The sequence below is a fragment of the Equus przewalskii genome, chromosome 31 (genome assembly GCF_037783145.1).
Source record: "Equus przewalskii isolate Varuska chromosome 31, EquPr2, whole genome shotgun sequence".
NCBI classification, from domain to species: domain Eukaryota; kingdom Metazoa; phylum Chordata; class Mammalia; order Perissodactyla; family Equidae; genus Equus; species Equus przewalskii.
Window position 1 is genome coordinate 6,608,977 of NC_091861.1, and position 24,289 is coordinate 6,633,265.

Here is a 24,289-nt window from a genome sequence, read left to right on the forward strand (position 1 = left end):
CTCAAAGCAAAAGTTATGGCATTGCTTTGCGGGGTTTCTAATGAATGTAGATGTTATACATATATATTATATTATATTCATACATGTTTATGTATGTATAAACAATTGTATCATAAAGTATGAGGGGAGTAGATATGGATCTACACAGTGACAACATTTTTTTGTGAAGCGGTTCAACATTAATTCTAAGTAGACTATGAGAGATAAGGATGCATATTTTAATTTGTAGAGCAACCACTAAAAGAAAAAATGCGAAGAAATTATAATTTTTCTTGAACCCATCAGAGAGCTCAGGTCACAGGGCAACCAACTAACCTGAAATCTAAGAAAAGACAGTTGCCTCCAAGGAGAAGATCACTGAGGTAGAAAAGAGAGCAGAGAACTGGATCTTGGGGAAGGATGGCATCAGGGGATCTGGGAGTATGCTTCTGGAAAAAGAGAAGTTAGGAAAGGAGACTGAGAAGAGCTGGTCTTAATTGAGAGAATAAATAGAGGAGAAAGTGGCATAATTGGGAGACTGATCAGCAGTGTCAGATGTCATAGAGCAATCATTTAAGATTCAAACTGGAAAGATCTTACTGGGTTTGGCAATTAAGAGGTCATTTGTCATATTAAAGAGAATATTTTCTGCATAATGAATAGGAAAGGGAAAGCCAAAATAGTAATAGATAACTTTATAACTATGACTTTAATTATTTAACGACGTTTTGTCAAATACTTCTAGTATTGTTAAATGTTTTCTTTTTATGTAGCCCTTTAAGGTGCCAAAACTACAGTTTAATGATCAAATTATTTGTAGAGAGAATAAATAGATGTTCACCTACTTGTCTTTGATCCTAGCTCCTCTAGGAGACAGAAAAGAACCTTTTGGGTTCGAGAGTACTATCAATTATCTAAGTGTAACCACCTTTATACTCAGTTTACACTTGGAATCTCTTTGCATTCCACTACTCCAGTGGGAACGTTATTATGAAGTAATTAAGTGCATTCTTGACTCAGATGTTGGATATTGCTCAGCAGACGCATCTGTACCTCCCCTGACATTTGTGGGGATTTGAACCTGCAGCCTGTCTCACCCTGCCCACACTTCAAAAACCTTGAGAGCTGAAAGAACTGGAGCTATCCCTATACAGGACAGGCCCCGTTCAGAGCATACTTTGTGTGCTTTCTCCCAGGTGTTTTTCTTTTGGCCACTATGAAATTAGATTTAGATGAAAATGATAGACAAATCCTGAAGGAAAGATGAAACCACAAAAGGTCAAACTGTAGTCTTTGGTTGAAAAAGGAGGAAGGGACATGTTTTCCTTTGTTTGAGATGATAAAGTGCTGGACTTATATAAGTTTTAGGCCTTCCTTTGTGCCTGGTAATTTAGGTCATATTTAGCATCAGCTGGGTAGAAAAGTCATCATTTCCTCCTCCCTATGAATCCTTTAAGTTCTACCTCATATCAGCATTATACTGTGTCCCCAAAACAAAGATAAAATAAATATCTTCAAACTCAACAGATGACTGGGAAGAATAGCTCATATCCTCCTGGGGTCTTACTAATTCGGAAGATTAGGAGAGTTTCCATCTGCTTAAATAATGACCATATTAGGAACAGAGAGGCTTCCTTTTCAGCTGTGGAATAAACTGGGTGAGTATGTGGGATGAGTCAGTAGGCAGCATGTTACATGGAATGTATAATTGTATTCCCTATTGGACAAGCAGAGATCAATTAGTAATATCATTATAACATTATCATGTTTATCTATGATCTTGATACCCTTTAATTAACTGTTTTGACTGAAAAATATTGCTGACTATAGATGATCATAGTGGCTTGGTCAAAACATTTTCATATTCTTAGATTAAATGACTCAGACATTATACACATGTATTTTTGGTTTTTAATTTTGATCAAACAGTGCTGTGTGTAGTTAAAGTAAAACTACTAGTATCAAAAAGAGTACACTGAGAAATGGTTCCTACTCCACACCTGTTATGCCTGCTCCCCAGTAGCCACCACATTCACTGCTTTAAGCTATTTTTTTGTTATTTAACCCCATTTTCCTAGTGTCTTGATAACTAATGCTGATATTTCTTGATTTATAAATTTTAGACATAGAATATGTGCATTTTAGAATTATTTTTTATTTTTAATCAAGAAGAGTTGTTGAATTTTTTTCAATAAGATAGAAATAGATAGATGCTTCCTTAACATGCTGTGTGTGTGTGTCTCATACCTCAAAGTCAGCATCAGGCTTAATAGGTAACATTACTAAAGTCAGGGCAAAACATAGCTGTCCATTGTCACCAATATTATTTTACATTGTAGTGGAGATACTAGCCAATACAATTAGGCAAAAGAATAAATTAGAAGTGTAATAGTAGTCAAATTTATAGATGATATTATTTATAGATGATGTTATTTGATACCTAGAAAATCAAAGAGAATTAAATGAAAAAATGGTAAGAAAGTTCAAGAATGATATCAATACCTTTGTAGGCTAATTAACTGAGTAAATATTTACTGCATACTACCAAGTGTCAGGTTCTTTTCCAGGTGCTGGGAATCTAGTAGTGAACAAAACTGGCAAAAATTTCTGTCTTTGTGGAGTTTATAATTTAACAACAATCAATAATTATAAAAAGATATAGTAGAGGAAAAGGCTGTGTTTAATACCTAAAAATATAGAATACTAAGAGATATATTTATTATGAAATATACAACATATATACATAAATATACAATGAGGAAGACTGTTCCTACCAGATATTAGAATGTCTGTATTTGATAATTAAAAGTATATTACTACTGTTTGAAAAGACAGACTAATGGAACAGAACTGAAAGTCTGCTAATAGACCCAAATAGTTATATGCATTAACCTGTGATGAAGGTTATACCTCAGCTCAGAGGTTCAGTAAATGGTGTGTGGAAAAAAATAAAATTGGATCATACCTTTTACAGTATACCAGGAAGAATTCCAAATGGATTAATCATTGAAATGTAAACAAATAAAACCTAAAAGTGCTCCCATGGAATGAAACATGCGGGTAAACACATTTCTTGTTATGACTCAAAATCCACAAAGTCGTGAAAGAAAACTTTATTCATAAATTCAACACACACAGAAAAAGACTGCATGGGACGAAAAGTCCATAAACAAGGTCAAAAGACAAATGTTCACTGGGGAAAAAAGATTAGCATATAATGAACAAAGGAGCAATCTTCCTAATATATAAAGAATTTCTGGAAATGTGTAAGAAAAGGAGCACAGTATAGTAGAAAAATAGGCAAAGGGCATTTCACAGAAGCAGGAATACAAATGGCTCCTAAATATATGAGATGGTCTCACTGATAATATAGAATATTCAAATAATCACTTTACTACTACTTTTCACCTGTAAGATTGGCAAAAAGTCCAAATATTTGACAGTCTACTCTCATGTGAAGCTGTAGGGCAGTAAGCACTCTCACATGATGCTCATGTGAGTGGGAATTGGTTCAACTATGGAAGGGCCATTTGGATGTACTTACCAAAGTTTCTAATGCTTGCGTCTTTGACTAGAAGTTCCACATTTAGAATTTTATCCTAAAGACATCATCATGTACATACACATGAAAGTAGTATATGTACAGAGTTGTTTACATCGGGGTTATTTATAAAAGGAAAAGATTGGCGAAAACTCGTGTTCATCAACAGCAGACTAATTAACTAAATTATGTCGCAATCATACAGTAGCATACTGAGAAGAAGGATGGGGCTTTTTCTGTTCTGATATGGCTCCAAGATTTGTTGTAAGTAAAGAAAGAAATGTGCAGATTGGTATACATAATATACTATTTGTGTGAAAATTAATTTTATGTATTTGTATTTGCTTGTATGTACCTAAAGGAAACTCGGAAAGGATAGGTAAGAAACTACAATAATTACTTTAGGCAGTACAGGAACCGGGGGAATGAGGGGACAGGTGTGAGAGGAAAATTTTTCGAACCTATACCTTTTTATATTTTTTCTTTTGTTTCTTTCTTTTTTTAAAGATTGGCACCTGAGCTAACATCTGTTAACAATCTTCATTCTTTTCTTTCTTCTTCTCCCTAAAGCCCCCCCAGTACATAGTTGTATATTCTAGTTGTAGGTCCTTCTGGCTCTGCTGTGGCACATCACCTCAGCATGGCTTGATGAGCAGTGCTATGTTCGTGCCCAGGGTCTGAATCAGTGAAACCCTGGGCTGCAGAAGCGGAGTGCGTGAACTCAACCACTCAGCCACAGGGCCAGCCCCTATATATTTTTTTATTTTCAACAAAGCAAGTGTTTCATCCATTGAAACAATTAAATAAATAGAATTAAAACAAAACTAAAAAGTAGTCCATATGTTTTGAAACTTTGAAATGCATTCTTTGTAAGCATGGGTAGAGGGAAAATCACAATGGAAATTACAAAATATTTAGAACAAAAAGAAAAATACTACATATTAGAGCTTGTGGGATGCAGCTACTGTAACTTGTAAAAGAATATCTCTAACATTAAATAAAATATTGCAAAAGGATTTTTTTAAATGGTGAGTTAAGCCTTTTGTAACTCAGGATGCTAGAAAAGAACAGCAGAGTAAACCTGAATCACAGAGAAAGAAAAGAACAAAACAAGTTAAATTGATGAAATAAAGTAAGAAATAAAAAGATAAAATAAGAAGAGGACCAGTTAATCAAAAATGATTATTTAGAAATGATCCATAAAAGAGAAATATCTAGCAAACTGTTGATTATAGTAAAGAATGTGGTGCCTGGAGCCTGACTGCGTGGGTTTGAATCCTGACGCCAGTTGTGTGACTTTGAGCATTAATTCTGTGCTTACCTCATCTGTAAAGGGGAAAATAATTGTACCTCCCTTACAGTGTTGTTGTGAATATTTAATAAGCAATGCACTTAAAGCACTTAGAACACTGCATGGAAAATAGAAAGTACTAATAAGCATTCAGTGTTATTTTTATCAAGTTATAAAAGATACAACGAAATAATATTAGGAATAGGACTGTAAATATATTGTAGATTTAAAAAATAATAACAGAATACTGTGAATAACTGTATTCCAATAAATTTGGAAATTTGGATGAAATATATATTATAAAAATATAAACCACTGAAATTTACTCAAGAAGAAGTGGAAATTATCTGAATAAAATAAGAATGTTTAAAGAAACTGAATCTGTAAGGAAAGTTCTTCCTCCACAAGACTCCAATCTCATAATTTCTTTAGGTATTTCTTGCCTTTTCCCATCTTTCTTTTTAAAGTTGAAAGACACATGCTAAAATGCACAGGTGCTAAATGTGCAGTGATGAGTTTTGACAGTGTGTATACCTGTGTAACCACCATCCCAGTCAAGATAGAGAATGTTGCCATCACCCTGCAAATTGCTTTGTGCTCTTTTCCAGTTAGCATCCTCTATTCCTCCAGTCACCAGTTGTTCTGGTTTCTGTCACCTAGCTTAGTTTTACCTCTTCTAGAACTTCTTATAAATGGAATCGTATATCATGTATTCTTTTTTGTTTGATGTCATGATCAACATGTTTCTGAGATTCATCTAATTTGATATATATCAATAAATTGTGCCTTATTGCTGAACAGTCTTCCATTGTATAAATATGTAACAATTTATATACCTACCTGTTGGTAGTCATTTGAGTTTTCTCCAGTTTTGAGCTATTGGGAATATAGTACATGTGTACTAGTAATATAAAACATGCGTGGATGCAGTAAACTCCAAATGCAGGATAGTGGTTGCTAACCTCTGCGGAGTGGGGGGAGGGAATGACATCAGGAAGGGTAATGAGATACTTAGGGAGTGTCAGAACTATCTATAATGTCTTGTTAAGTTTTGTCCATTTCATTAATTATTATTTGTTATGACTAGAAATATATAAATATGATGTCTTGTTTTAATATTTCCTATTTTTTAAATAGCCATAAATACTATTGATGTTTTAAGGTCCTGTCTGTATAATTCCTTTTGTCTCTTAAAATCTGAGAAATAAACCTATAGCAGTTATGCATAGTGACTATATAGCTTAATACTTTTAAGTAAATAATAAAATAGGGGGCCCGCCTGTGGCCGAGTGGTTAGGTTTGCGCGCTCCGCTTTGGCTGCCCAGGGTTTCGCCAGTTCAGACATAGCACCACTCAGCAGGCCATGCTGAGGTGGTGTCTCACATAGCACAACCACAAGGACCTACAACCAGAATATATAACTCTGTACTGGAGGGCTTTGGGGAGAAGAAGAAGAAGAAAAAAGAAGATTGGCAACAAATGTTAGCTCAGGTGCCAATCTTTAAAAAAAAAAAAAAAAGAATAAAATACGTTTTTTTCCTTGTCTAAAAATGGTCTAGGTAATTTCTAAGGTTGATTCCAGCACTAAAGTGTGCTTCTTTGATGTTCCCAAACAAGAGGAAATTCTTTCTTCATGTAGCTTTTCTGACACTTCAGGATAAATTCAAATCTTGAGTATTATGAAGCCCATTTCCTGTACAAGTGGTTGTTTTCAGTCTGTCTCTCTGCCTATCTCTGTTAAGCAATCATCTGTCATCTACAACAGGGGTCGGCGAACTTTTCCTGTAAAGGGCTGGATAGGAAATATTCTAAGCTTTGCAGACCAAAGTCCCTGTCAGAACCACTCAGCTGTGCTGTTGTAGTGGTAAAGCTACCAGAGATAATACTTAAACTAATGGGTGGAGCTGCATGCCGATAAAACTTTACACAAATGGGCTGTGGGCTGGATTTGGCTCGTGGGTCATAATTTGCCAACCTGTGAGGTACAACACATTCACAGAAATTACTTCAGTAATCAAGGTAGTACTAATATTATCCCCATATTACAGGTGGGAAAACTGAGGCATAGAGACCTTAAGTGGCGTCATTTAGGTTAAATTAGAGTGACCCTATCATAGTCCCATTAACTACATGGCAATAGGATTTTTTAATAAATATATATGTAATGTTCATAGAAGATTCTCTTTCTTCCTCTAAAAGAGTAAATTGAGAGGGTTTAATCTCTTAGTTTTTCACAATTACAATCTTTAGAGTGTGATTAGAAACCTCATTGCTGAGTATTCTTTTTTTTAAAATTTTTTTTATTGCTTTTTCTCCCCAAATCCCCCAGTACATAGTTGTATATTTTAGTTGTGGGTCCTTCTAGTTGTGGCATGTGAGACACCACCTCAGCATGGCCTGATAAGTGGTGCCAAGTCCACGCCCAGGATCCGAACAGGTGAAACCCTGGGCTGCTGAAGCAGAGTGCACAAACTTAACCACTTGGCCACGGGGCCGGACCCTGAGTATTCATCTACAACGTCATTTTATGTATGATTTTCCCATGGTTTGTAACACTTCATTATTCAAATGTAAAGACAAATATAAAAACTGGTATGATTTAGTTTGTTTTAGATTTGGATATTTTATAAGCCTTTGATTTAACATCTGTAAATAGCTTTATATAATATATATTATTGAAGGACATAAAAGAAAATTCATAAGTAAGATACAATGTATTCATGGAACATTTATTTATCTATATTTACATTCAGGGTCTAGGAAGTATATTTTTCCCTGACCACTTTCACGTGTTAGAGGGTACTATGCTTTGTGAGTATCAAGTAATTATGGCTCTTCTCTGTATGCAAAAGTAGGCTACCATAGTCACATTGGAATATGTGCAAATATAAAGGAAGGATGGTAAGATTAATTTAACATGACTGAAAATTACCACAGTACTTTTTATCTCCAGAACTGAACACTGAAACTGCTTGTGTTTAAGAAAGTTTTAATATGAATTGAAGCCAGGATTTGAACTCAGAAAGTAGTAAGATAGATATTCTTAGAGTATTAATTTTAAAAGAAGTTGAGATTTTCACACAAAAAGGTTATCTTACCAAGTAACTGATTATGTTTGTTTTTCCCAACTAAAAATTGAATGTATCTACTTTTTCAGGGATATCAAACCTGACAATATATTGATGGATATGAATGGACATATTCGGTTAGCAGATTTTGGGTCTTGTCTGAAGCTGATGGAAGATGGAACGGTAAATAAAGATAAATGTTAAGTTTTTTAACCCACAGACTTTTCCCTTGCTACTTGTCTTCTTTGTTTTAAAAATCATCTATTTATATTTTCTATCTATCCATCCATCAATCCATTTGTCTTTCTATGCTCCACCTTCTTCCACAAAGGCACTTAGGTATACTTATTTATAATAGGACTTGTTCATAAAGTTATATGCCATTTTCAGCTGTTTATATTAATGATCTTCAGATTGATACAGTATGCTTTTTATGAGACCCTTATTTGTTCCTTCTTTAGCTGAACTGTTTATTATTGTACTTGAGATATTTCCACAGTTCCAGAGGGATGAAGAAAATAAATCCCACATGGAAAAATAAAATGTGACTCCTTCTTCAGTTTTATTCTTTTTTTAATCTTTCTTTCCTAGTTGTCTAGTTTTTCTGAGACAGTGTTCAAGTTTTATAAGAAAATTCTCAAGTTGATTCAGTTTTATGTTACCATTTGCTTTAGCTCTGCTAACTCTAGCCCATCAAGTGTTTTCCTTCACTTACTTAAAAGTTTGTATGCCCTGATTTTGCTCTCTGTTTTCTTGTGTTTTTTTTTTACTTTAGTTTCCTGTCTGTATAGCAGAAGTCAAAATGCATATCATTTTAGTTGGCAGAAATGTTTTTGGAGAGCAGTTTAGGATAATGCATTCCAAGGGCCATGAAAATGTCTATTATTCTAGACCAGTAATTTGACTTCTGAAGATTTATCCTAAGAAGATAACTTTTAAAAAAGAGATTATATGATTTCTGCCTCTGGCCATGATGGAGGGAGTAATTGGTACCAAACTGTCCTCTCACTATAAACAACTATAAAACTGGACGCAATATTTGAGACAGCTGTTTTCAGGCAATGGACAACAGGCAGCACAAGACTATTATCTCTGAGAGAAGTGAATTCATGAGGTGTGCCTCAGAATTTCCCAGGATTGGGACAGTCTGTTGACTAGAGTTAGAGCAGAGTATAGGAGTTGTGCAGAGGTGAGAAGGAGAGACCAGAGCTGAGTTAGCAGAAGCAGCTGGAATCTGCAGGGCTTGAGACTGGGGAGGAGAGAGTTGTGCAGAGAGGGCCTAAAGTATCCATATGGGGGTATCTCATGAAGGTGGGGCGGTACATGTGCAGCATAAGACCATATGAGACTTACCAAATAGTAGATGCTACCCATTTGAAAATTCAACAGATTACTAGAAATCAAGCAGTGCTGAAGGAGAAACACTCAGTGCTAGGGTACATTGGAATTTAAGCCCTGCAGGGACAGGCAACACCTTTGTAACATGTAAGACTTACTCTAAACCTGTCTAACAGCCTAGATCCAAGTCCTCATAAGCTTCACAGAGTTTGAAAGTGGTCTTCCAAACAAAGGGGCTTCAGACAAATCTTAGACTTTTTATAAATCTGCCCTCAAAGAGTGCAACTGTAAGCCAACCTACATTCAAAGAGATCAGTCAGTACTTTTTTATCTGCTTAAATAGAATTAGTATTCTTCAGAGGAAGACAACAGAATCCACGCTCTCTACAATGTCTTATTGACAATGACCAGCATTCAGTCAGAAATCACTAGACCAAACAAAAATGAGGGGTTGGGTAGGGATTGTAATAGAGTTAAAAGTAAAAGTAGTCAGTAGAAACTTGGGTAGCGCAGATGTGGGACTTAGCAGACAGAGACTTAATGAAACCATCGTAAAAATGTTCAAAGAATCAGAGGAAAATATAGTCTTACAGGTTGTGCAGGTAAGGAATGTCAGCAGAAAAATAAATGGACCTTGTAGAACTTGAAAAGTACAGTAATAGAAATAAAAAATTCAGAGGAGGTTACCAGTGGATTAGAGATGAGAGAAGGAAGAGCCAGTGCATTTGAAGACAGATCAATAGACTATCCAATCTGAAGAACAGAGAGAAAAAGATTGAGCAAAATAAATATAAGCTCAGAGATTCATATAATTGGAATCCTAGGAGAAGAGAATGAGATAGGAGCAGTAAAATTTGTAGAATTGATGGCTCAAACTTATCAAATGAGATGAAAAACACGGATCTGAGAATCTTAGCGTATCTCAGGGTTATAAAGAGCCACCCCTGGCCATGTCACAATTAGACTGCTGAAAATTAAAGAGAAATAAAAAAATTGAAAGCATCCAGAAGAAAAAATACATTACATACTGTGGAAAAATGGTAAGAATAACCACTGACCTGTCATCAGAGATTTTGGAATGGTATCTTTAAAGTGCTGAAAGAAAAAAATCTGTAAACCAAGAATTCTATATCAAGCAAAAATATCCTTCAAAAACTGAGGAGAATTCAAGGCATTTTCAGGTAAATGAAAGAAGCGAGATTAATCTCCAGCAGGCCTGGATGCTAAAGAATGTCCTTCATGCCAAAAGAAGTAATACCATTTGGATACCTAGAACTGTAGGATAAAGAATATTAGATGTGATAAGATCTATAAGATAAAGAATAAAGACTGTATTGTCTTTCTTTTTAAATTTACATAGAAGGCCTCTGGTTTTTAAAGAAAAAGTAATAACATTGTCGTGTGGGGTTTGTGACGTATGTAGAAGTAAAAGAGATGACAAAAGTCACACAAACCATGTAAGATGGGTACGTGCAGTTCTACTGCTCTAGGAGAACTGCATGGTGTGAACTATAAAGTGGGAGGTGGATAGTGCCAGGTGGGACATGAGAAGGGAGGAAGGGCATGACGGTCTGCCTGAGTTGAGAAAACATAGGTTAAAGTCAGGGCCACGATTCCAGAGAGGAGGCAGCTACACTGAAAAAGAATTCCAGGGGAAGAGGTAGTGTTTCCCCAGACCTGCATGTGCTAAGCCCCCAGACTCAAAGCCGAGGCTTCTCTCCTGGAGTCTGATGCCCAAGCTTCCAAATCCCCATGCATTCCAGAATGCTCTGAGTACTGTTTCTGACTGTAGAAGTTCCCCTTGGTCAAATTTATTCCTGAAATCCTGGTGTGTCTTCCTAGTCATCTGTTCTTTATTGATGATCTCAAAATAATTTTCCTGGACACAGTGGTGTGTTGGTCCTCCATTTAGAAAATTATGATGAAGAAACCTTCTTTCTACTTGTTTTATTTCCATTTTATTTTTATTTTTTATCAAAGTGATATATAAATATTTTGGGAAGACTTACCATGAAAAACAGCATTCCTTTATTGTAGCTCTCCCCACCTCCAAATCTGCTTTACTAGAGGCAGACACTTATCTTTTGACTGTTTCTTTTGTTGTTTCATATGTTGTTACATATTTCTTTTTATCATATTTGAACTACTGTCTCTTGATTATTTAGTTTTAGATATTATCTATTAATTTCCCATGGAAGATGAAGATTCAGGTCTCTTACCCCCATCTCACCCAACCCGTGTACTTCCTCTCTATCTTCCCACTGTAATTAATACATAATCTTTTATTAAATCCTGTTCATTTTTTTATGAGATTATACCAATCATTCATAGCTGTGCCATGCAGTTTATTTTAGTTACATTTCTTTTCTTGAACAACTTTTTGTTCTCCCTGGAGTAAGTGACCACTTTGCCTTGCCTAATTTTCTGTGTAGCTCACTAATTTATCCCCACACTCTCCACGACACATTAAGTAATTTAGCAATTTCTTTCCCCCTCAGACACATTAAATAACTTAGTGATTCCCTTTTATCATTTGGAGATATCTATACTGAGTCTTGCGTTCTCCCATTCTAATCTAGACTGTTCTGTAAACCTACTGCCCAGCTATCATCCCAGCTCTGCCTTTCCTCATCATCGTGGAATTTACTGTGTTGCTCTCTGGATCCTCTGTTCCCTGGATCCCATGTCTGTCTTGCTCCTCATTTGGTGGTAGCTGCCTGAAAAAGTTCCATTGGAAGTAAATACTTCATCATCTTGCATGTCTGAAAAATGTCTTCATTTCTATCCTCATACTTGATTGGTAATTTGGACGTAGTATTATAGATTTTGAATTATTTTTCTTTTGCAATTTAGAAGGCATTGCATTGTCTTAATTTACTATCGAGACATCTGATGCCATTCTAATTCTCAATCCTTCTGTTATAATCTTTCCCTCCTTCTCTGGAAGGCTTTAGGATGTTTCGTTATTCCTAGTGTTCTGAAATGTTATGATAATATGACTTTGTATGTGTCCTTATTTATTACCTGCGCAGTTGCCTCAATTTTAACCTTTCCCAAATTTCGTGACTTTCCAAAGCAAGTTTCAGCTTGCTTTTTGGTTCTCAAGTCTAAATTAAAACTATACCATCTTAATCACTATACCTCTATAAGAAGTCAATTTCTATGAGGGACTGTCCTGCTATAATTCTTTTTATTCCTCTCAAGTTGTCCTGGCTATTCTTGGCCATTTGTTTTTCCCTATGGTTGTTAGAATTACATTATTGGTTTATATATGTACACATATACACACATACAAACATCCCTTCACAAACACAAGCTTGTAGACCTGCATTGAATTTAAAGATTAATTTTGGAGAAATTTATGTCTACAACATGGAAACTTCCCATCCATGAATATAGTGTCTCTTTCTATTGTTTTAGGTTTTCTTTTAATGAAATTTTCTGTTAATGAAATTTTATAATATTGTTCGTTATGTATCCATTACCTTTATTTATAAGTTAGACTTGTTCCTAGGCACCTTGTGGACTTTTTTTTGGCTGTTATAAATTTTTAGGGGCCAGCCCAGTGGCCAAGTGGTTCATGAACTCTGCTTCAGTGGCCTAGGGTTTCGCTGGTTCAGATCCTGGGCGTGGACATGGCACCCCTCATCAGGCCACGTTGAGGCGGTGTCCCACATGCCACAACTAGAAGGACCCACAACAAGGATATACAACTATGTACTGGGGGGATTTGGGGAGAAAAAGCAGAGAAAAGAAAAAACGATTGGCAGCAGTTGTTAGCTCAGGTGCCAATCTTTAGATAAATAAATAAATAAATAACTTTTTTAAAATTTGTGTTTTAATAGCTTGTTGCTGTTCTTTAGGACCACCATTGATTTTTCCATGTTCTTGAAAAAAGCAAGCTCGCCAAATTTTTTTATTAGTTCAAAATAATTTGTAGATTCTTCTAGATTTTCTCTATAGACTATTATATAATTCACAAATAGTGACCAGCTTTCGGTTTTGTCTTTTCCAATCCTTATGTATGCTACCTTTTTTCTCTTATCATGCAATATTAGATACTTTGTCTTGTTCCTGACTTTAATGGTATTTTTTCTGTAGTTTCAAATTTAGTGTGATGTTTGCTGTAAACTTTGGGTATATATTTTTTATCAGATTAAGGAAATTTCTGTTTCTGACTACCAAGAATTTGTTATGGTTGTCATTGTTATCACATGATTTTTCTGCTTCTGTTGAGATGATATTAGGGTGTTTTTCCTTTAATCTGTTAATCTGATGGATGACATAGATTGTCCAATGTTAAATCATCCATTCCTTGGATAAACATAACTGTATCATGAAGTTGTATTGATATATTTGGACAAATTGCTAGGTTGACTGCTAATTTCAATATTGGATTGTTACCTGAGATTCATACCTGAGAGTGATCATATCTGAAATTGCAGTGTAATTTCCCTTCTCAAATTGTTCTTGTCTGATTTTTGAATTTAAGTTATTTTAGCCGCATAAAATGAACAGGGGAGCCATATCCTCTCCCCTTACCCTTTTTGGCTTTAGATCAGTTTGTATAATGCAGGGGTTATCTGTTTCTTATATAATTGGTAGAACTCACTTTTAAATCACCTTTGTCGTGGTGAGGTTTTGTTTTCCTGTTTGTTTTCCAGGTAGATTTTATACTATTGATTCAAATTTTTTAATGGTTATAGGTCTCTTTGGTTTTCTGTTTCTTCCTGAGTCAGTTTTGGTAAGTTGTATTTTTTTTCTATGAAAATTGTCTATTTTCTCTGAGTTTTCAATTTTATTGTTCAGATTGCACTCTTCTTATTTTTAAAATTTCTATTACATTGTAGTTTTATTCTTTTTTCATTCCTAATTTTGTTTGTGTTTTTCTTTTCCTTCATAAGTTTGATATAGAGCATTGTACTATTTTTCAGTTCTAAATATTTTCCAACTTTAGTTAAAACTGTTCTGTGGACCATTCATTATTTAGTATCCATATTGTATCCACTTTTTTTTTAATTTTTATTTTTTTCGGATGTACATCACATTTCAAATTCTGGATACATTACATCATGTTCACCACCCAAACACTAATTATAGTGCATCCCCTCACATGTGACCCTAATCTCCCCTTTTGCCCTCCCCCCTCCCCCTTCCCCAATGGTAACCACCAGTCCAATCTCCAATGCTACGTGTTTTTTTTTTTTGTCGTTTTTATCTTCTACTTATGAGTGAGATCATATGGTATTTGACTTTCTCTCTCTGACTTATTTCACTCAGCATAATACCCTCAAGGTCCATCCATGTTGTCACAAATGGCTGGATTTTGTCATTTCTTATGGCTGAGTAGTAGTCCATCGTGTATAAATACCACATCTTCTTTATCCATTTGTCCCTTGATGGGCACCTAGGTGCTTCCAAGTCTTGGCTATTGTGTATAATGCCGCAATGAACATAGGGGGGTTCAACGCAATCCCTATCAAAGTTCCAACAACATTTTTTACAGAAATAGAACAAAGAATCCTAAAATTTATATGGAACAACAAAAGACCCTGAATAGCCAAAGGATTCCTGAGAAAAAAGAACAAAGCTGGAGGTATTCACACTCCCTGATTTCAAATTATACTACAAAGCCATAGTAACCAAAACAGCATGGTACTGGCACAAAAACAGACACACATATCAATGGAACAAAATTGAGAGCCCAGAAGTAAACCCACACGTTTATGGACAGCTAATATTCGACAAGGGAGCCAAGAGCATACGATGGAGAAAGAAGAGTCTCTTCAATAAATGGTGTTGGGAAAACTGGACAGCCACATGCAAAAGAATGAAAGTAGACCATTCCCTTACACCATGCACAAAAATCAACTCAAAATGGATTAAAGACTTGAATGTAAGACCCCAAACCATGAGACTTCTAAAAGAAAACATAGGCAGTACACTCTATGACATTGGTCTTAGCAGCGTATTTTCAAGTCCCATATCTGAGCGGGCAAGGGAAACAAAAGAAAAAATGAACAAATGGGACTACATCAAAGTGAAAAGCTTCTGCACAGCAAAGGAAACCATCGACAAAACGAAAAGACATCCTAACAATTGGGAGAAGATATTTGCAAACCACATATCAGATAAGGGGTTAATATCCAAAATATACAAAGAACTCATACAGCTCAACAACAAAAAAACCAACAATCCAATTAGAAAATGGGCAAAAGATCTGAACAGAGATTTCTCCAAAGAAGAAATACAGATGGCCAACAGGCATATGAAAAGATGCTCAACATCATTAGCTATCAGGGAAATGCAAATCAAAACTACAATGAGGTATCACCTCACTCCGGTCAGAATGGCTATAATTAACAAGACAGGAAACAAGAAATGTTGGAGAGGGTGTGGAGAGAAGGGAACCCTTGTTCACTGTTGGTGGCAGTGCAAACTGGTGTAGCCACTATGGAAAGCAGTTTGGAGTATCCTCAGAAAATTAAGGATAGATCTACCATATGATCCAGCTATTCCACTGCTGGGTATTTATCCAAAGAACTTGAAAACACAAAGGCATAAAGATACTCACACCCCTATGTTCATTGCGGCATTATGTATCCACTTTTAATATCCGTATTGTTATACTCTTTATTTGGTTATTTCTGTTTTCTTTTACTGGAGAATGGGTCCATTTGATACCAGTTTTTTCTGGCATTTGTTGAGATTTGCTTTTTGATTTTGTAATGGGCCGGTTTTTATAAGTGTTACGTGTTTGTTTGGAAAGAATACATTTTTCTAACTTTTGGGTGTAAGTTTCTATATATGTGCATAAGATTAAAGTTGTTAACTTTGTTGTTCAGTTTTTTTGTATTCTTACTAAGGTTTATTTCTTTGTGATTTATTATCTGTTATTTAAAAATCCTTATTATAGTGTCGAATTTATTAATTTTTTTCTTATAATCATCAGTATTTTCACAACTCTTTTGTAGCTATGTTCTTAGGCACATCTTATTCATAATTGCCATTTCAGGGTGTTTTCTTTTACAATTATGTTAAGGAATTTTTTAAAAATCTTAATGATTATGGCTTTAGAATCTATTTTGACTGGCATTAATATAGCTTCCTTATCTTTTGTTTAACATCTGCCTGGTTTAGCTTTTCCATCACTTTTTTTTTTTTTTAAAGATTTTTAAAATTTTTCCTTCTTCTCCCCAAAGCCCCCCCGGTACATAGTTGTGTACTTTTACTTGTGGGTCCCTCCAGTTGTGGCCTGTCAGGCCTCAGCATGGCCTGATAAATGGTGCCATGTCTGCACCCGGGATCCAAACCAGTGAAACCCTGGGCCGCCGAAGCGGAGTGCATGAACTTAACCACTCGGCCGTGGGGCTGGCCCCCTTCCATCACTTTACTTTTAACCTTTCCATGTCTTTATGTTTAGGTGCATCCTTTTAAAACAGATTATTGCTGATTTAAAAAAAATTGTTCATTTTGGTTTTATTTGTGATCCAGTGTGATGTTGCTGTCTTTTAATAGGTGAATTTAATTCATTTATGAATTTTATGATTATCAGTGTATTTGTATTTATTTCTAGTATCTTGTGCTATTTATTATAGGTTTTGCTTGTTTGTTTACATGCATACTTGGTATTTTTTCCTTCTTTCCTGCATTCTGTTGACTTGGTGAAATTTAATTTTACTTCTCTTTTTCTTCTTTGGAAATTCTATAGTCTATTTCAAATATTTTAATGTTTATCGTTAAATTTTTAACATTTATAGTTTACCTAAAGTCTAGAGTTAATCAGTTTCTCTATCATATTCCTAATCAAAACAAGAAACTTAGTTTATCTTATACTCTATACAAAAATTAACTCAAAATGGATCAAAACCTAAATGTAAGAGCTAAAACTATAAAACTCTTGGAAGAAAACATAGGGGGAAAGCTTTATGACACTGAAGTTGGCAGTGATTTCTTGGATATGACACCAAGCAATAGGTAACAAAAGAAAAAACAGATAAATTGGACTACTTCACCATTAAAAATTTCTTTGCATCAAAGGACACAATCATCACAGTGAAAAGGCAGCCTATGGAACGGGAGAAAATAGTTGCAAATGATATGTCTGATAAGAGGTTAATATCCAGAATATATAAAGAACTTTATCCAGAATGTACGAAGAATGTAAAACTCAGTAACAAACAACCGAATTCAAAATGAGCAAAGGACTTGAATAGACATTTCTCTTAAGAAGATTTACAAATGGCCAACAAGCACATGAAAAGATGCTCAGCTTCTCTATTCGTTAGAGAAATGCAAACCAAAACCATAATGAGATACTGCCTCATATCCATTAGAATGGTTACTATCAACCCCACCCCAAAACCAAAAAAACAGAAAATAACAGGTTTGGTGAAGATGTGGAAAAATTGAAATTCTTGTGCACTGTTAGTGGGAATATGAAAAGTTAGAGCCACTCTGGAAAACAGTATGGAAGTTCTTCAGAAAATTAAAAATAGAATTGCTTTATGATCCAGCAATTCCACTTTTGGGTATATACTCCACAGAATTGGAAGCAGGGACTCAAACAGATATTTTTACACCCATTCTCATGGTTGCATTATTCACAATAGCCAAGGGATTTAAAGCAAGCCAGGTGTCCATCCACAGATGAATAGATACAGAAAATGTGGTATATACATACAGTGAAATATTATTCAACCTTAAAAGGAAAGAAGTTCTGACACATGCTACAACCTGGATAAACCCTGAAAACATTATACTAAGTGATATGTTAGACACAAGAGGACAAATATTGTATGATTTCACTTATGTCAGGTACCTAGAGTAGTCAAATTCATAGAGAGGAAGTACAGTGGTGGTTGCCAGGACCTGGGAGGAGGGGGAATCGGGCAGTTATTGTTTAACTGGTGCAGAGTTTCAGTTTTGCCAGATGAAAAGAGTTCTAGAGATGCATAGTGGTGATAGTCGCCCAGCAAGGTAAAAGGTACTTAATGCTACTGAACCGTGCGCTTAGAAATGGTTATGATGGTAAATTTTGTGTTATGGGTATTTTCCCACAATTAAAAATAATAATTGAAAAGCAAAAAATAAAAATTATAAAAACAAGAAACTTAGAACACTTTAATTCTAATTGCTCCTTCAGTAACATGTTATTGTTTTCTAGTATTTTAGTTCCATCTTATTTTTCAACCTTCAAGTAGTTGTTCCTTCCTCCTCCTCCACCTGCTTTTCCTCCTGCTCCTCCTCCTCCTCCTCCTCCTCCTCTTTGTATTCTGCATTGTCCTCTTCTTCCTTCTCTTCATCATTATTCTACCCAATTAATGACCATTTAGATGCATGGTAAAGTTTACTAATATCTTGTTCACAATTACTTCTAGTATCACTTTGTTCCATCTCGGTTAAATTCTTGTCTTCTGAAGTGTGTCCTTTAGTACTTCTGTCTATCTGAAAGGGTCTACACGTGATAGTCCACTGAGTCTTTGTGTGAAAATGTCTTTATTTAACCCTCATTCCTGTATCATAATTGAGGTAGGTAGGGAATATAATATTAAGAATTATTTTGTCTTACCACTTTGAAGATATAATTCCAATTTCTCCTGATTGCTATGTTAGTATTAATAATTCAGCTGTCAGTCTGTCATTCCTTGGTAGGTGCTCTCTCTTTATTCTTAAGTGTTTTTAAGATCCCTTTGCCTTTGCTGCTCTGCAATTTAACTACGGTGTGTATAGAAGTGCATCTGATTTTATTTATCTTTTTGTATCTTTTACCTATCCACTGTGTTCTTTATTTCAGTGACTAGTTTTTTTAATTTCTAGGACTTCTATTTGATTTTTTTCATCTCTCTTTTCCTTTTCTTATGCTTTTGATTTTTAAGAAAAGTCTTTAATACTTTTAAACATACTTATTTCATAAAGTGGAACTGATGCTTGTTAGGGATCTTGCTGTATAGTTTGTTCATATTTGTGCCTTTTGTTCAAATGGGATGTTTCCCTATTTAGTTTATATTATGGGATTGTGAGCTCATCTTCAGTGGGTTTTTTTGTGTGAGAATTACATGTGGCTAAGTTTGAGAATGTGTCCCCCAGAGTAGTTTTGAATTTTTTATGCCCAGCTTTCTAGGGCACCTAACCTGGTGTTGATATTTTTGCCATTTTCTTGGCTTGACAACTTCTGGACTGCAGAAGCACTGTGAATTAGAATCCCAGACAGTAGGACAATGTGACCTAAAGTTAGGAATTTCTAGAGGAGGAATTTTTCTTCACGTATCAGCCATAATCAAGATTAAAAAAATGTCTTACTTTTCTCTGCTGAGTGGCAGATTTTTATAATTCACCTTTTCACTGACAGTGTACCCTTTATGGTAAAGGTTGTATGGGGCAGCCTCTCGCTTCAAATGTCTTGTAAGCTCAAGGTCTTTCCTTTTGTCCCTTTTACATTAAAATGCAATTTGACAACCCCACTCCTGCTGCACTGCTTACCAGCCTGGTTCTCAACCATTTCTTCATTACTGGCCCCTAAGAATTTCTCTTTTTTAATAAAATGCTTTATAAAAGTGGTTATATTTTATTAAGTATTTTTAAGAGTTTATAATGGAAGAGTTTTCAAGTTATTTAATCTCAGTATTGCCAAAGAGGAAGTCTATTTTAGTGATTTTTAAGATGGTAATTTAGTCTAGAAAATTGAGAATATTAACTGTTATTCTACCTTGAGAATGTTCATTTTCTGATACTTTCTTTTAAAACATATAAAGAACCAATTTTCTTTTATTTCAAAGTTCTTTACTGGATATGTGCCAAGGATATTTTTTTTAGCTGTTATTCTTTAATTTATATCTACCTTGCCATAATTGTATGCCCAATTATTTTTCTCTATTGGGACTTTATTTTTTGAAGGATGTATTTTCCCCCTTTTATAATTTTTTGGATTAATAAGTAGTTTGTGGGACATTGTTAACATTTATTTCCTTAGGTTTCCATTAAAGTGTTTTAAAATAATCTCTAGTCTGCTTATAAGTATTAGCCAAGTTTTTTCAGTTTTTTCCCCCAATTGTAAAATTTCCACAGTTCCGTTTTTTTCTATGTACATGTTGGACAGATAATATCAATAATAAGACTGTTCTAAACTAAATATGCAATTTGTTGTTAATGACTGCGGTGTTCAAATCATATTGGTACCCTGAGTGTAGTCATTTAAGTAATGGCTATAATAAAAGTTCTATCGTGTTGTGAAACCTAGAGAACTGTTAGGGTGGAGATTATAAAAGATTTAACTTATATGTACAAGGAGGTTAAATTCCGATAAGGCAAAGTCAGAGCTGTTATGAAGTAATGTCTATCGTGTATCTAAGTAAATGTAAATATTTTTAATTTAAAATTATTGTTTCTAATATATTATAGTAGATTACTAAAAATATGAACTTCCTCAGGTGCAGTCCTCAGTGGCTGTTGGAACTCCGGATTATATCTCTCCTGAAATCCTTCAAGCCATGGAAGATGGAAAAGGCAGATATGGACCTGAGTGTGACTGGTGGTCTTTGGGAGTCTGTATGTATGAAATGCTTTATGGAGAAACGCCGTTTTATGCAGAATCTCTGGTGGAGACATATGGAAAAATCATGAATCATAAAGTTAGTATATTTTACTATTTTTCAAATTAATGTGGTAAATAATACATATAATGCATTTAAAGTAATGTGATATTTAAAAAAGTATTTTTCTGAAAACAATAAACAATCTAATTTTTATGCTAATAGAGGACGTGACAAACATGAATAATAAATCCATAAATTATACATAAAATTGTTAGTTCTAACCTTCTGCTGTATTTTATTAGAGATGCTAGTAAGTAGGATATTAAATGGTCTCTCCAGTAGAATAATAGACAAAGATTACAAGCAGACAATTTATATCATTGCTACAATAGTAAAATCATGACTAGAATGTATTTAAAAAATTCTTAACATTAGTAGTAATAAATGAAATGCAAATTAAAATAAAAATGAGAAACGTTTTCTGTCCTGTCAAATTGGCAAAGATGAAAAGGAAAATAGTACTTTTACTGTAAATAATCCAGTGAGATGGACATTGTTAGACATTGTTGGTAGGAATATAAATTGATGTAACCTCTTCTGTCAAGAAGTGTATAAATATGCATCCAGAGCCTTAAAAAAAGGGTTAGCACTTTTGATTGAGCAACTTCAGTTCTAGGAATCTACCCTAAGGAAATATTCAGTGGAACAAAGATGTATGTACATGGACACCGATTCCAGCATTATTTATGATCACTAAACATTGGAAACAATCTGGATGCACAACAGAAATCACTTAATAAAACTTTAATCCATTTAGTACCAAGTGAAATAGAAATAGATTGTTCATAATAATAAGAAGAAGGTTTAATTAATTGGCTCAAAAGATTGTGAGCAGTTGCAAGGACCTGGAATATGAGTAGGAATATCCCATAAAGGGAGGGACAGTCTATTCTTTTTAACTTGTTCTGGAGATACAGTTATGATTAGTTGCTTCACATGTATATAAATCAGTTTTATAGATTTGATGCTCTTCTGCCTGGCTCCAAAGATAATCTGCTAAATAGTTATGAAGAGTTGAAAGACAGGAAGTTAGCTACAAAGTTGTAAATAGCATGGAAAGCATTTCAGAGAGAAATCGTTATACTAGAGCAAGGTTGTTAAGAGCATGGATTCTGGAGTCAGACAGCATCGATTCAAATCCCAGATTGCTTGAACTCTCTGTGCCTTTGTTTTCTGGTCTATAAAGTTAGGGTAAAGTAGTACCTACCTTAGACAATTGCTATGAGGATTAAACAAGTTCTGTGAGTAAAGCACTTCCAATGGTGTCAAGTACATATTACATTTTTTGAAAATGTTTGTTATTATTGCTTAATCATTAATGAGACTTATATGACCATCATCAATCTCTCTACGCTCTATTGAAATTTTGAGTCAAATTCTACTGCTTTTAATGAATTCTCTTCATTCTAAGGTATTTTAGCATTTAATTTGTTCTTCTTTCCTCAGTGCATGTAAGAACTAAGTCACTTATGAAATTAAAAGTTCTTTTAGGCAAATGAACTTTTCTCATCCATCCCTGTGTCTTTTTTACTATCAGTACTTTGTACCAGTGTACACTTGTTATTTTTAAAAGAAAATGTATTTTTAAAAAAGTAAATGTTAATCAACCTACTTAGTAAGTTAATTACTGATTTCTATTTTGTTTCTCTTATTCTCTGTTTAGGAAAGGTTTCAGTTTCCAGCTCAAGTGACTGATGTGTCTGAAAATGCTAAGGATCTTATTCGAAGGCTCATCTGTAGCAGAGAGCATCGACTTGGTCAGAATGGAATAGAAGACTTTAAGAAACACCCATTTTTCAATGGAATTGACTGGGATAATATTCGAAACTGTGAAGCACCGTATATTCCAGAAGTTAGCAGTCCAACAGATACATCAAATTTTGATGTGGATGATGACTGTTTAAAGAATTCTGTAAGTATGACATTGTGAAGAAGTTCTGTCCCTCTGTTTCTTTTTAATGTGGTTATAAAGCAGTTTTATGGACCACCTTATCAATTATCAGTTAACTGTTATCATGGTTCTAGTATTTATTTTCTCATAAATCAGGAAATTAAGAGAGTTAACTGAGATGAACATAGTTATTCGTGACTAGGAGCACAAAAAATTCAAAGATTTACTTCTTAGATTAGTTATGCCATTAGGTTTCCTAAGAAGAGGACAAATTAGATGCTTGAAAAAGTGGACTTCCTGATGGCAGAGAAGAGGTTGGCAAATCTCTCCTTTAAAAAGTCATGAAATTGGACAAAATTGTCAAAAATAACCATTTCAGGGCTTGACACATCAACCCAAAGTAAGTAAATTGAGAAGCGTTTATTTCTGGAAAACTCTGAACTTGGTTAAAAACAGCCCCCTCCCCATGTCCTTTAGCTTGATTGGGACGGGAGAACTGCTGGTATGGAGCTGCTTAGCAAAACCAGCAGTTTTACTGCCGAGGGGGCTGACTTGATCTGAGAGCTGAAGACCTGTGCCCGATGGTGCTGCCCCTACAAACAGCAGCCTTGGTAGGAGATGAATGGGAAAGGGAAATCAACCCTACCAGCCTGCAGTCATAGCCCTGTTTCAGGCAAGTGGCCCACAGCAGATTAGCCAAATGCTCCATCAACCATTTTTAGCTTGTGGGCCATATTGAAACAGGGCAGCACAGTTTGTCAGCTTGTGCTCTCAACCAGTAGGTTATAGTAAATTAAAATCTAGGAAAATAAGAACATAAAATTTTTATGTTTTTTTATCTTTTTGGTCTTTTTAATTTGAACTTTTAGTTTTATTCAATTTCTTATGGTTTTAATTCTGTACTAAGAATTTTTATGTTAATTTTATATCACTTTTTACTGTTCAGTAAGTACCATATCCAAAGCAGATAAGAATTTCTCTTGTGCTTTCCTCTCTGGACCTCACAAGAAAGAATTAAATGTACTTTCCTCATCAGTTTTTTATTACAAGAATTGTATTTGCTATTAACAGAAATTGTGAGTCATTCCAAATTAAATATACGGTACAGTTGGTTTTGATTATTTGCGATAGTTGTGTTCAATAAAGTTGCTGAGAATACTGTATTAGTGAATATTGAACCATTGCTCCTAGGAGAAATACAGGGTTAGTTTCCTGTGAGCCTCTGGTCACAACATTTCCATTGACCAATCAAAACATAACCTTGTTTTATGTGTGTTTCTATTTAAAGACACCTTATTTAATATACATCGTTGAGTAATTAACATTGAACTCACGGGCCACAGCACTGTAACTCATGCCTGAGCGAAGCTTGGCTAACACATGTATTTCTTTTGTAAGGCACATCATAGCCTTCTTGCTTAGAAACAATAAATGGCACATCAGCTCTACGCTCAGAGGCCATTTAAGCAGTGAAATCACTTGTAAAAAGCACAAAAATGTGAAAACATGGTACACATAGACTTTGAAAAGAACACTTGTTTACAGAGTGAGAGCTAAGCCAGGAAGGCAGAGCATCTCCTTGTTCCA

The 24,289-nt window shown here is 34.8% G+C and overlaps 1 protein-coding gene across 20 annotated transcripts in view; it reads left to right on the forward strand.

Annotated features, from left to right (window-relative positions):
* Positions 1–24,289, forward strand: part of CDC42BPA (CDC42 binding protein kinase alpha) — a 327,094-nt gene that overhangs the window by 150,942 nt on the left and 151,863 nt on the right. For 19 of the 20 annotated variants that reach the window (XR_011535397.1, XR_011535396.1, XM_070602640.1 and 16 more), the window contains 3 exons: positions 7,969–8,062; positions 20,647–20,847; positions 22,475–22,723. Coding sequence is in view for 18 of the 20 variants with exons in the window: in XM_070602640.1 (XP_070458741.1) it covers positions 7,969–8,062; positions 20,647–20,847; positions 22,475–22,723 (544 nt within the window). In the remaining 2 variants the exon portion in view is untranslated. Of the gene's footprint in view, positions 1–7,968; positions 8,063–18,694; positions 18,749–20,646; positions 20,848–22,474; positions 22,724–24,289 lie in introns of those variants that run through there. The other variant, XM_070602639.1, reaches the window with a different exon arrangement.